Raw genomic sequence first — 14,277 nt, forward strand, 5'->3', positions numbered from 1 at the left:
TCCAGCGACAAGCATAGACACGAAGAGCTGATGGGATGTCAGAATCAAAAACTGGGGTTGGAAGAACACACTCTTAAAGAACAGAGTCCTCCAGGCAACTGCCTTCTTGAGAATAATAAGGAACATCCTCAAAGAAAGTTACATCTGCACACACAAAATGTTTATGAAGAATTGGTTGTCAGAAAACATCATTTGGAAGGGCGATTTTCCTTGAAGGGCCCTAGAAGGCATGTGGTTTAAAAGATAAGTAGCAACCAGAACTGCATCTGCCCAAAAATGTTTTGGAACATGCATTTGAATTATTAAGGCATGAGCAATAGCTAGGAGTGGGCAATTCTTCCGTTCAGCAACTCCATTTTGTTGAGGGGTATCAACACAAGATGTTTGATGGATAATGCCCCTCGACTCAAGAAACTTTTGAAAAACATTAAGTTTATATTCAAGGGCATTGTCAGTTCTAAGAACAAGTAATTTTGCATTAAATTGACTTTGAATTTCAGCATAAAAGGATTGAAAACAGAGAATACTTGAGATCTATCTTTAAGAATATAAACCCAAGTTAATCGTGAATAATCATCAATAAATGACACAAAATAACGAGCATCAAATAAACCAGTAGTACGAGATGGTCCCCAAACATCTGAATGTACCAACTTAAAAGGTTTTAAACTTTTATCAAAACGAGACTTAAAAAGTAGCCCGACGATATTTACTAAGTTCGCAAGTAGTACAATTAAACTTAGAAAAATCAACTAAAGAAGGGACCAAGGCTCAAAGACTATTTGAAGAGGGATGTCCAAGGTGGCAATGCCACTGGTAAGCTGAAGAAGAGGTGGAATGTAAAGCTGTCGGAACAGTAGTTGGTTGGAAGTAGTAAAGACCATCCTTCTCAAACCCCCCATCAATCGTTTTCTTTGTCTTGAGATCCCGAAAGACACAACAGGAAGGAGAAAAAGTAACTGAGCAATTCAAATCTAATATAATTTGCAAACTAACAATAAATTGAATGAAAATTGAGGGATATATAAAACTAATGAAAAAGTGAGACCCGAAGTGCGGAAGGTACCAATTCCATGAACAGGCGATTTGGCACCATTCGCTATAGTAATAACCAATGGTTAGAAAACATAAGAAATATCAGAAAGAAGAGATAGGTTACCTGTCATGTGATCGGATGCCCCTGAATCAATGATCCAAGGTGTAGAAGATGAAGCATGGAGACACGTATTACCTAAAGTAACGATAGTAGCGGTGGAGGAGGGCTGATTTGCATGCTCATGCTTTACCAGTTTGGTGCTGGTGATTGACCCAAGAAGATGGGATTCCTTAGTATCCATCACAAAAGCTGCCGAACAAATGAGATATAGTAGCAAGAAGGAGCCGAGATAAGAGAACCAAGATCTAACCGAGATGAACCTGAGAGAAATTATCGAGGAGAGAGCCCAGGAGGGATCCGAGAGAGATTGTTGAGACGAAAACTGAGATCACCGAGGAGAGATCGCCAAGAAGAGATTGAGAGAAAGCCGAGATGGAATCAAGATCAGAGTCTAAATGAGACTAAAAAAAAAAATTTAAGAGGGATCGATTTCTGCTCTGATACCATGTTGAAAGAGAGAGAGAGAGAGAGAGAGAGAGAGAGAGAAAGAGAATATATGAAAACTTTATGTTATTAAGTAATACAATAATACAATGGTGTTTATAGGAGAAGCTACGGGTGTAGGTGAGTGGAGAACAAGAAAACCCTATACATGGTAATTCTATAAATGGTAATGGGGGGTAGGTGACAACTCTACAATACTAACTGTACACGTGTAACAACTCATACAATATTGTACGACACTATATATATATATGTCATGTATAATCCACTAACAAGTCACGATCTTGGAAAATTCAAGGAAAACTTGAATGCTATGTGTTTTTTGTGATGTCTAAGTGACCCACCAACAAAGCTACTCATATCTTCTAGGATGTCATTCTTAGTGATTCAACAAAATAATAATAGAAGACGTAAAAAAAAAAAATTAATAATAACAATAATAATAACTAGGAAAAATGAAAATGATAATAATAATCTTTTTTTATGTAGAGGTAAATAATTAATGAAGAATGCATGTTCAGCTATCAACCAAAGACATATGAGGAATTTTTTTACCAAAATCAAGCCAGCCACTGAAGCATATGGTTCAAGGCAACAACGATATGCATAATTCCGGAAGCTTTAAAAAAGAAAGAGAAGAAATAGCATGTGACTGAAGAAAAGAAGCAGGTAGAAGCTTACAGTAGCTTACCTCATCATAAAGATAAGGGAAAGGATAATTAAATTGTTTAGCTTCTTCTGCCATGAGTTGTGGTCCATCCTGTGAGGAGCAGTTCGATTTTGGACAAATCATGTAACAGCATCAACAGTTGATCTGAAATTACGGGATAATCAGTACCTGTGGGTGGGTAGCTACAGAATTCGAAGATATCGCAACAACTGCAAGCCCCTTCTGCAGAAGAGTACAGGAAACTTTAAACATGTCGCTTTTGTGTGGTAATTAGTTCACCCAAGTGCATGGTACAAAAGACACAATTGCAATCCTACGAGGAGGAAATCAACTGGCTACCGGCCTACCTTCATATAGAAATTTGAAAGCTTCACAATATCTTTTTTCAAGTGCTTAACAAATGGGCAGTGGTTGCAAATGAACATGACCTGCACTATCACATTTAAGTCCTCATAATTGCTTATATTAAAAAGAGGAAAAAATGAACACCAATGCAAGTTCAATAACAATGCAAAATTTGGGATGCTTCTCATGTTCGGGATGACTAGAGGATCAAAACACTTGTTAGGCCTCGAGGGCCAAAACCATTCAATATATCTATGACCAATGTCTTAGTATTTTATGATTGCAACTTTTCCATGGTAAGAACTATAGTGCAACATACCAGCTCAGCACAGATTCACCATGCTAATATACTGACGATGACCTAATTTATGTCAGCCAGATCATACAATGTCAAGATTCTTGATCCTATATCAGTAATTTCAATCCAAGTAATAAATTAGAATCAGGTGTGCACTCTATCTGTTCTGTGAACAAATGAGTCCAATAACTTTATTTTATTCTTATGTGATGCAAAGGATCAACGGCAATGTAAGTATTTTTCTTTTTCTTTTACCTTGGCAAGAAACTCACACACCCCCTTTGCCTATATGAGGACTTGAACCCTCACCCTTCCACTTTGGAAGGCGAGGAAGTACCACCAGGCGACAGCCCTTGGTGACAATGTAAGATTTAGTACCATAGGATCCCTTTAAACCCCAATATTATGTTGTTTTGTCTCAAGATGATAAATGCCAACTTATAACCGTAATCATTCAACCAGAGAAATGGTTTGATTTAGGTCAATGAAATCCTGGGTCACTATTCTGGGATATCAAGTCACATATTACTCTTTGCTGCAACTTTGTCAGGTCTAAAGTGCAATATCAACATAAATATTTTATTAGGTTATCAGGCCTATTGAAGAATCCAAATATCTTTCATTGACCATTGTTTCCTTCATATTACGAAGCAAGATTTTAAAAAATAAATAAATAAATAATCAGAAGTAATAATAATTGGAAATTGGTAAGATTGAGTTTTTTATGAAAATGTTTACCTAAAAGAACACAACACAATAACAACTCAACTCGTATAGGATGCACAAATTTCAAAGTTTCTTTTTTTTTTCCCTCCCTTTTTGCGCCAGTAAGTCAAATGTAATAAAATTTTAAAAGCAAAATATAAAATAGTTAAAGTATATAATACTGAGAAGATTTAGGTGAGAAGAGAAGAGATGAAGAGAAAGTGATTAGAGAAAAGGTTTAGGGCAGACAGCTGATATTACCCTGACCCTTCACCTTGCCACATATTTATGTTAGAATAGAGACAAATACAATAATACCCTTAGGGTAAAATAACCAAATAAAATAACAACTCTAAAATATAATAACTATAACACTATCCCTCAAGCTGGAGCATATAAATCAAACATGCCCAGCTTGAAAGACAAACGTCGAAATGAAGCATTAGCTAACGGCTTCGTGAGAATATCTCCCAGTTGATCATCCGAGCTAACATAAGGAATGACAATTTGTTTCTTCATCAGCAAGTCCCAAATAAAGTGACAGTCAACCTCTATATGTTTAGTACGCTCATGGTACACAAGAAAAATAAGAAGTTTTGGGTTTTGGCTTTACTCAAATCGAGAGCCAAGATCTATATTTATATACAAGAATAAGGTACAAAAAGAAAGGGAGCCAAATCAAAGAAAGACAGAAAATATACCAAAATCTACGTGATCCCATAATTATAGGGATCTTAAATAAAACACCTAATAAAATGCCAAAACAGCTAATAAAAATAATAATAATAATAATAAAGATATTTCAACACTCCCCCTCAAGCTGGAGTGAAGATATCAATCAAGCCAAGCTTGGTAATCGAGAAATGAAGCAAAAGATGGACCAACAGATTTGGTGAACACATCGGCCGACTAATTAGAGTAACGAACAAAGCACGGCTTTATAATTCCCGAACGAACCATCTCCCTAATAAAATGAATGTCCACCTCTATATGTTTAGTCCTCCCGTAAAGAACAGAATCTGAAGCAAGCATGATAGTTGATTTATTATCACAAAACAAGTCTGAGGACTGTTTTTCACCTAGCCCTAGCTCCTCTAAGAAAGATCGAAGCCAGAGAATCTCATCAGTACCCTAAGCTATGGCACGATACTCAGCCTCTGCTAAAGATCTCGAAACTACAGATTGTTTCATACTTTTCCAAGATATAAGATGGTCTCCATAGAAAGTACAGAAGCCAGATGTGGAACGTCTATTAGTCTTGGAATCAGAAAGGAGATCTCTGAACTCAGCCGAGATCTTCAGATTAGGATCCATAGGAGTTGAAGTAGGTTTACACTCAAGCATACCCGTGTCTCGAAGAAGATCCAAGACATACTTCCTTTGCGGTAAGGAGATACCCTGCTTAGATCTAGCAACCTCAATTCCCAAGAAATATCTGAGCTGCCCAAGGTCTTTCACATCAAAAGCTTTAGCTAATTAAAGTTTCACTTGAGTAATCCCAAGGACGTCATTGCCAGTAATGATGATATCATCAACATAGACAAGCAGAATGATACATCGACCAGTGAAGAACGAGCAACCTCAATTCCAAGAAAATAACGAAAAACACCCAAGTCTTTATTATAGAATTGTTGGCCCAAATGTTTTTTTTAAATTAGCAATACCTACGGAGTCACTTCCAAAGATAATATTATCATCCACATATACAATCAAAATAATAGTACCCGTAGAAGACTGATGAACAAAAACTGAATGATCAGAAGTAAAGGGTGGAAACCATAGGCAAGTACAACTGCACTAAAGCGATCAAACCACGCACGGGGGGACTTCTTTAGACCATACAAAGCCTTTCGCAGTCGACAAACAAGATTTTCGCTGCCAGCAACAACATAACCAGGGGCTGATCCATGTACAATTTCCTCCTGAAGATCACCATGGAGGAATGCATTCTTTATGACAAGCTGGTATAAGGGCCAAGAACAACTGACAGCAACAGAAAGTAAGATCTGTACAGAATTTAAACGAGCCACAAGAGAAAAAGTCTCTAAGTAATCAATGTCATAAGTTTGTGTGTACCTTTTAGCGACCAAGCGTGTCTTAAGACGCTCAACAGAACCATCAGGAAGGTACCTAACCGTATAAACCCAACGACAACCTACTGTTTGTTTTCCAGGAGGAAGAGTAGTAAGCTCCCAAGTCTGATTCTTATGAAAGGCACTCATTTCCTCATCCATAGCATGTTTCCATCCAGATGAAGACATAGCCTGCTTATAAGATATAGGAACAAAAATAGAGGACAATTGAAGATGCAAAGAATTAACTCTCTCTATTTTGACAGAGTCTCATTACATTTTCAATTCAAAGATCCCTTACATTCTCTCCTTCCTGCCTATTTATAGGCATTTACAAGTGCTATTAGAATGCTACGAGTGATTCCCTAAGTTAGGTCTCTCGACCTCAGGCCTCATTCCTTATGGGCCTAGCTCTTCTCGGAAGATCCTATGCATTCGGCCCATTCCGCAACGTCATCTTGTGGGCTGAATCCAGTTTCTCGGCCTAATCCTCTTTTTGTGAGTCATATTCGGCCCATATCACTTCCAGTATCCTCAACTGCCCCCATAATTACTCCCTAATTAATTAGGGGGTAATTATTAGAGGCTGCTAATCATGGCTTGACGGCTCGAGAAGATCTCATGGAAGAATGGATGGTTGGATTTGGGAGTCGGTGCTTCGAGATCCAAAAAACTCCTCGCTTTCCTGACTCTTCGGCCTTCGGGCCCACCTTGTCTTTATAAGCCTCTGAGATGTTCCATCAATCCTCTTTACCGTCTCTATCTTACTTTACTGTTAGTCAAATCTCCATTTGTCTCTTTTGAGTTGAATCTCCTCCGACGAACCTTTGCAAAAGCTTCTTTTTTCGGTGATCTTGCGGTGCTCTTCGCGGTGTTCAATCTTTCGAGGTTAGTCTTGCTTTTTTCTCCTCCTCTAGGGATTTGCTGTTCTTCCTCAGAATCTTTGTTCGTTTTCACCATGACTATAGACTTAGATGTTATTCGTATGCAACTTAACCTTCCTGATGACATTCAAATTAGGGCTTGGCCAAAAGATGTAAATATTAGGACTGGTGCTGGCCTTCTTCCCGGCGAGGTCTTGTTTTCCAATCTTCAATTAAATCTCATTAGGTTCCCTCTGCATCCCTTCTTTAGCTACGTTTTTAATAAACTGAAACTTTCCCCTTTGCAAGTAAACCCAAATTTTCTTAGGGTTCTATCCGTTATGTTGCTTCTGAACCGTGACCGAGGTCTAGATCTTGACCTCATAGATCTTCTCCTCTGTTACAAGGTTAGCAAAATCCGAACTGATGAATCGTTTTACCATTTCTACCCAATTGAGAAAAGGTCCATATGCAAAGATAAAATCAAATCTGAGAAGGGTTGGAGGAAAAATATAGTTGGGATTAGGGGAACCTGGTTTTCTCCATCCGCAGAGGACTTCCCTATCCCGAGCGCTTTTGGCGAGTGCTCTGTTTCTTCGTATAAAAAATACAAAACCCATAAGAGTGACTGTCCTTGCTAGATTTGTGTTCCTCGCTTTTGTACTTTCTTATGCCGTTCCTTAGGCATTCCTTGTGATGATTTGAGCTACAGTGTTTGCAGGGATAGGGATAACTATTTGAAGAAGTACGTTCTGAACGACATTCCCTCTTGCTCGGACCTCCTTACCTCAGACAAACTTCTTGCTCTCTCAGCCCTTGGCAAGACAATGAGTCAACTCCAGATCCCTTCCTTCTGCAGGAAGAAAGCTGCCCCCAGCTTCAGCTGTTACCCCTGCGGCAACTTCTTCCCCAGCTTCAGCATCTTCTTCTGCTACTATTTCTAATACCATTCCTTCCATCGACCCGACCGTGACAGCTACCGGCCCGGCCTCCAACGTTCCACCCGTCAATCCGAACGTGACCCCTTCTATCAGCAACCTTCCCAGCTCTGCTACTGTTGCTACTCGGGAAAAGGCGAGAGGAAAAAGGCCTCAGCCTGCCAGTGCTCTTAGCATTGATGACATCCCTTTGTCACAAAGGGTTAGGCCCTCTAGGCCAAGTGTGTCCGTGCCTCCTCTGACTAGGCCCCCTCTAACTAGGCCTCCTACCCTCTCTGGGGATATCTCCGTTAATGCCTCTGCCTCTGTATCGGCCCCATGGAACCCTCACTTTATTTGAACGAACGGATCGTCTGTAAAGCCGGACGAGACCAAGTTCAAGGATGGTCAGACCGCAATGGCATACTACAGGAGCATGTGGACTCCTAAAGATATTGAGGTAGCCAAGGGTCTGTCTCAGAAAGAAGTGTTCAGCCGGTTCCCCTTGTCTGCCATGGAGGTAACTTTTGCCCCTCAGTCAATGAATCTTTACATAGTCTTTACATTTGATTTCTTCTGACCATCTGCTTGGCTTAATCAGTTATCATGTATATCTCTACAGACCCTGTATGGGATGATGGCCATGCAAAAACAAGTTGAGCTGGTTAATGCCAAGGTTCGTATGTTCTCTGACAACCTTGGTGCAGCTAACAAGGAGAACGATGCTTTAGGTGCTCAGAATACCGAGTTGATGGTTCAACTCAACAAAGTTGAGAAAGAGAGGGACGCTCTGAAAAAGGAAACTGACTCCCTTCAGGATGAAAAGGATGCTCTTCAGATTGAGAAGAGTGTTTGGCAGACCGAGCGCGAGTCGCTCAGGAATGAAAAAGGAGAACTTCAGCGCCTTCTGGCTGATGAGCAATCTGCTCGAATGGCCTTCGAGAAGAGAGCTCTGGCTGAGCGTGATGCTCTGCTCAGCACCATCGGTAAGGTAAATGGTGGTATGCTGGCTCTTCATGCTCGGTTTTCCAGGGTTGGGGCTCTCAGGTATGCTCAGGGATTCCGAGAGGGCTATACCGATCGTGTTCCAGCTGAAGGTCAGACCGGTTCTACCCCTGATGAGGTTGACAAAGAGCTGGAGATTGATCCTCCGGGTGTTTATGCCGACCCAGACTCCACCCCTGCTGAGGGCATATTTGATGAATGCCAAGAGATCGCCTCTTCCAGGATCATTCCTAGTCCCTCTACTGCTCAACCTCTGGACGTTGTTCCTCTGTCCACCGTGACTCCATCCGCCACTGCTGCTGAGGATGAACCTCGGCAAAATGATTCTTCCAATGCTACTGAGGATAGAACTCAGCAGAATGATTCTGTCATTCAGCTTGATACTCCTCCTCGTGAGGACGGAACCGCCAACAGTGATGAGGAAACCGTTCAGCACCATCAAGAAACTGACGGGGCAAATGCTTCTAGTTAGAACCTTTCTGATGTACCGACCTCCTTCCTTCTGCACTTTTGTCATCTGTATACCTCATTTTTTGTAACTCAGAAACTTCATTATTAATGAGATGGCTGACTTTTGGTTGAATTTTTGCCAAAAATCCCTTTACTTAATGATTTAATGCTATCTAATCTGGTTTCTCTCTGTATGTCAGTGGTTGGCGTTCGGCTAGTGTGCCACTTTGCCACATTTTTTTTTTTTTTTTTTTTTTTTGCAAGTTTTTGGCGTTCGGCTCATAGTGCCAGCTGCCACTTACTTTGCTGAGTGGTTGGCGCTCAGCTAGAATGCCACTTGCCACTTTCACTCTTTTACTTTTTGGCAAGTTTTCGGCATTTGGCTCATAGTGCCAGCTGCCACTTACTTTGCTGAGTGGTTGGCACTCGGCTAGAATGCCACTTGCCACTTTCACTCTTCTACTTTTTGGTAAGTTTTCGGCGTTCGGCTCATAGTGCCAGCTGCCACTTACTTTGCTGAGTAGTTGGCGCTCGGCTAGAATGCCACTTGCCACTTTCACTCTTTTACTTTTTGGCAAGTTTTCGGCGTTCGGCTCATGGTACCAGCTGCCACTTACTTTGCTGAGTGGTTGGCGCTCGACTAGAATGTCACTTGCCACTTTCACTCTTTTACTTTTTGGCAAGTTTTTGGCGTTCGGCTCATAGTGCCAGCTGCCACTTCGTTTTTTTTTTTTTTTTACCCAGTCAATCCTTTTAAAAGAAGACAAAATCTTTATAGACTTTAGAATTCATATGTACACAATTGAAAATGGATGAAACCAAAATTGAAATGCAACTTTCTATTGATAATACCTCTTTAGAGATGTAGCATTCCATGGCTTACTAACCAGCCTTCCAGCCATGGTCTCTAAGGTATATGCACCCTTCCTTATTACTTCTGCAATTCTGTATGGGCCTTCCCATGGTGGCATCATCTTTTTTACTATTCCCACCTTCTTTTTCAGAACCAGATCACCAGGGGCAAAGTCTCTATGCTTCACTCTCTTGTTGTGACTGTTCACCAATGTCTGCTGGTAGGATGCGAACCTTATTGCTGCAGCATCCCTTTTCCCTTCTAACATATCAAGGTTGAAACTTAGCATACTGTCGTTTTGACTTTGACTCCATGCTAGGCTTCTGATAGTCGGTACCAAGTGCTCAACCGGTATAACTGCCTCTGAACCATATGCCATTGCGAATGGACTTTCTCCGGTCGGCCATCTCGGGGTCGTTCTGTAAGCCCATAAGACATTTGGGAGTTCATCTAACCATTTTCCCTTCTTCTCCTCGAGCTTTTTCTTGATGCAAGCGAAGATTGTTCTATTCGTGATCTCAGCCTGACCATTTGCCTGCGGATGGCTAACCGCTGCCAACTTCTGGTTGATTTCATATTCTTCTAGCAATTCTTTTACTTGCTTGCTGTCGAGATTAGTCCCATTGTCCATGACGATCGACCTTGGAACACCAAAGCGGCAAATAATATTACTCCATATAAAGCGCCTCACATGTGTTTGGGTTACACTAGGAAGCACGGACACTCCAAAATGAGCGAAGAATCCGTGTCCGACACGTGTCGGACACGGACACGCGTCGGACACGTCCTGACACGTGTTGGACACGCCAAAAAACGTGTCTGGAATTTTTTTATTTTTTTAAATTTTCGGACACGGCTCGGACACACCACGGACACGGCTCGGACAGCTCGGACACGGCTCGGACAGCTCGGACACACTTTTCTGGAATTTTATTTTATTTTTTTTAATTTTTAATGCTGATATGTTATTTTTATTTTTTTTTTTTTTAAATTTTTAATGCTGATATGTTCTATTTTTTATTTTGTACTACCCTAAAGATGTTGCTATATATATATACTAACCTAAAGATGCCACAATTCACCGTGTCCGTGTCCTAAAGATGCTGATATATATATATACTAACATATCAGTGATATATATATATATTCCAACCTAAACATATCAGTGTTTTTTTTTAAAAATTATTAATGCTGATATATATATATATATATATATACTATTCGCCGTGTCCGTGTCCTAATTTTTTTGGATTTTCCGTGTCGCCATGTCCATGTCGTGTCGTATCCGTGTCCGTGCTTCTTAGGGGTTACACTTGGATATGGTTCTGCCTCAACCCACTTAGTAAAGTAGTCTGTCGCCAGCAGAACGTACTTGTTCAGAGCTCTTGCAGTTGGCAGAGGACCAACCACATCCATCCCCCACTGTGCGAAAGGCCATGGTGTGGCCATTACGTGCAAGTCTTCAGGTGGTTGGTGAATCAGAGGTCCGAACCTTTGGCACTTGTCGCATCTTCTAGAAAATTCTTCGGCATCTCGACATGTTCGGCCAAAAGTACCCCTGTGTCATTGCTTTGTGCGCTAAAGACCTCCCCCCTGATTAATTGCCACATACTCCTTCATGGATAGTCCTCAATATCTGCCGAGCTTCTGTAGGAGTGACACATTTCAAGTATGGTCCGGAAAAAGAGCTCCTGTATAACTGGTTATGCACTATGGCATACTTTGCAGCATTTGATTTGACTTTTCTAGCTTTATCTCTTTGCTCAGGCAGAATGCCATCCCAAATATAAGTTACGATCGGATCTATCAAACTTGGCTCATATGGGATAACATTCACCTGCCAAGGATCTGAGCCCAAGGGTTCTTCGAAAATGGATGGCTGGTTCAACACACCTACTGGAATCACCCTTGCCAATGTCTCTCCAGAACCCGAGGCGCTACATGCTAGCCGATCGGCATCTTCGTTATGCTCTCTCGGTACTTGGATGAATTCAATGTTTTCGAAGTCTCTGGCCTCTCGCATGACAACAGAATGGTATGCTTCCATCATTACATCCTTGGTTTCATATTCGTCGTTGACTTGCCGAACAATCAACTGCGAATCACTAAAGACAGTCAAATTCCTGACCTTCAGCTCTTTGGCTAACTTAAGTCCAGCCAACAGTGCCTCGTACTCTGCTTCATTGTTAGTGGCTCGGAATTCAAGTCGGAGTGCTTGACTTAGGGACGTGTCTTCTAGTGTCTGCAGTTTGACCCTAATGCCCGCCCCCATCTGATTTGAGGATCCATCAACAAAGAATTTCCACAAGCAACCTCGAAGGTCTTCCTCCACGTCTTCTGAATCACATTCCAGTAGGAAATCAGCCACTGCTTGCCTTTTGATTGCCGTTCTGGGCTCATACGTTATGTCAAATGAGCTTAATTCTATGGCCCACTTCGTCATCCTCCCTAAGAGGTCTGGCTTGTGTAGGATTATTCTTATAGGAAAAGTGGTTAGAATGACGATGGGATGGAATTCAAAATAATGCCTGAGCTTTCTTTTCGCATATACTAGTGAGAGTATCACTCGCTCGGCCCTTGAATATCGTCGTTCTGCCTAAGTCATTGTTTTGCTAACATAGAACACAGGATATTGTTTTCCCTCTTTACAACAGATCAGAATGCCACTTGTCGCGATGCTGGATACCCCAAGGTATAAAAATAGCTTTTCTCCTGGTTCAGGGGCTGACAGGACCAGAGGGTTCTGCATATATTCTTTCAAACTAGTTAGTGCTTGCCGCTGTTCATCCCCCCAGGCTTGTCTCCCATGGCTTCGAATGGTATCAAAGAACGGTTTGCAGCGATCTGACAACTTAGAAATGAAACGGCTCAATGCAATTATCCGGCCTGTGAGGGCTTGTACTTCTTTAATTGTCTTTGGTTCAGTATTCTTGGTCAGAGCCTCTGCTTGGACTAGGCTGGCTTCTATCCCTCTATGGTTAACCACATGCCCCAGGAATTGACCAAAGCTCACGCCGAATGAACGTTTGGTTGGATTAAGCCTCATTCCATATCTTCTAAACACATCAAACACGTCCTGAAGATGTTTCAGATGGTCAACTTTCTTCTTACTTTTCATCACCATATCGTCAATATAAGTCTCTACAGTTCTTCCCATTTGATCTTTGAAAATCTTACTGATTAGCCTTTGATAAGTTGCCCCAGCATTCTTTAGTCCGAACGGCATAACTTTGTAGCAATAAGTCCCTCGTTCGGTAACAAAAGAAGTTTTCTCTTCGTCAACTAGGTCCATAAGGATTTGATTATAACCTTAATAAGCATCCAAAAAAGTTAAACGCTTGTATCCATTAGTGGCATCCACTATTTGATCAATCTTCGGCAACGGGAAGCTATCCTTAGGGCAGGCTTTGTTTAAATTTGTGAAATCAATACACACTCGCCATTTTCCATTCTTCTTCTGCACAACAACAACATTCGAGAGCCATTCTGGGTATTGCACTTCTCTAATGAACCCTGCATCAAGCAATCTATCAACCTCCTCGGCTATGATCTAATTACGTTCTGGAGCAAACCTTCTCTGCTTTTGCCTTACAGGTTTGACGTTCGGATTAACGTTAAGAGAATGACAGGATACAGAAGGATTGATTCCAGGCATGTCTAGGTGGCTCTATGCGAATACATCGGCGTTCTGAGACAAGAAATCAACTAACTCCTGTTTCTCCCCCTCAGCAAGTCTTACCCCCACTCTGGTTGTTCGTTCTGGTCGAAATTGATCGATCTGTACATCAACTAGGGGCTCTTTGGTCAAGTCTACTGGCTCCTCCTCCTCATTCTGCTTTGGTGGAAGTTCCTATAATTGCTATCTCGGGCTTGCCGAACGGATAGGTGCTTTCCCTTTTCAAGCATATTTCAGCGTTACCGAATAACATTCCTTAGCTGCAACCTGGTCCCCATGAATGTCAATCACCTTGATTCCCGTCTGGCCCCAGGCATCTCATTACTTGATGCAGAGTGGAAGGAACACCTTGAACTCTATGGATCCACCCTCTGCCCATCAGAAGGTTGTAAGAGGGATGGATCTCGACGACCACAAAGCTCTCCATCAGAACCCTTTTCTACAGCATGCACTGCTACTTCCACCACTCCAACGGGTTCCACCCATTTTCCATCGAACCCAAGCAAGGGATTGCTAGTGGGCTTGAGCCTATCGGGCTTTATATCGAGCCGATCGAACATACCCCTCGGCATAACATTCGCACTGCTTCCAGGATCAATCAGAACTCTTCGTACCAAGCATTCAGCCACTGTCAAACTAACAACTAACGGGCCCTCATGAGGGACCTGAACACATAACAGATCAATTCTGTCAAACTTTATCTGTGTTAATGAGCTCTGCTGGTGCAGAGTGCTTACACTGCTGATCCTCCTCTTCATCTGTGCCTGGCGGAGCCGTGTTCGAAGCAGTTCATCTGACTCTTCAGTGGGTTCAGGCCGGCCAT

The 14,277-nt window shown here is 41.7% G+C and overlaps 1 protein-coding gene across 13 annotated transcripts in view; it reads right to left on the reverse strand.

The window, feature by feature from the left end:
• The window catches only part of LOC132273580 (uncharacterized), a 45,845-nt gene that overhangs the window by 17,553 nt on the left and 14,015 nt on the right, over positions 1 to 14,277 (reverse strand). For 10 of the 13 annotated variants that reach the window (XR_009470163.1, XM_059774549.1, XM_059774552.1 and 7 more), the window contains exons 3-5: positions 2,618 to 2,698; positions 2,439 to 2,492; positions 2,292 to 2,360 (exon numbers count right to left, since the gene is read on the reverse strand). The exons of 1 other annotated variant lie outside the window; for it this stretch is intronic. Coding sequence is in view for 11 of the 12 variants with exons in the window: in XM_059774549.1 (XP_059630532.1) it covers positions 2,292 to 2,360; positions 2,439 to 2,492; positions 2,618 to 2,698 (204 nt within the window). In the remaining variant the exon portion in view is untranslated. The remainder of the gene's footprint in view (positions 1 to 2,291; positions 2,361 to 2,438; positions 2,493 to 2,617; positions 2,699 to 14,277) is intronic. 2 more of the 13 variants (XM_059774551.1, XM_059774560.1) reach the window with 1 other exon arrangement.

This window comes from Cornus florida, unplaced genomic scaffold (assembly GCF_030987335.1).
Source record: "Cornus florida cultivar Cherokee Brave unplaced genomic scaffold, ASM3098733v1 CherokeeBrave_3.0.0_Hap2_Chr09, whole genome shotgun sequence".
In the NCBI taxonomy this organism is placed as follows: Eukaryota; Viridiplantae; Streptophyta; class Magnoliopsida; order Cornales; family Cornaceae; genus Cornus; species Cornus florida.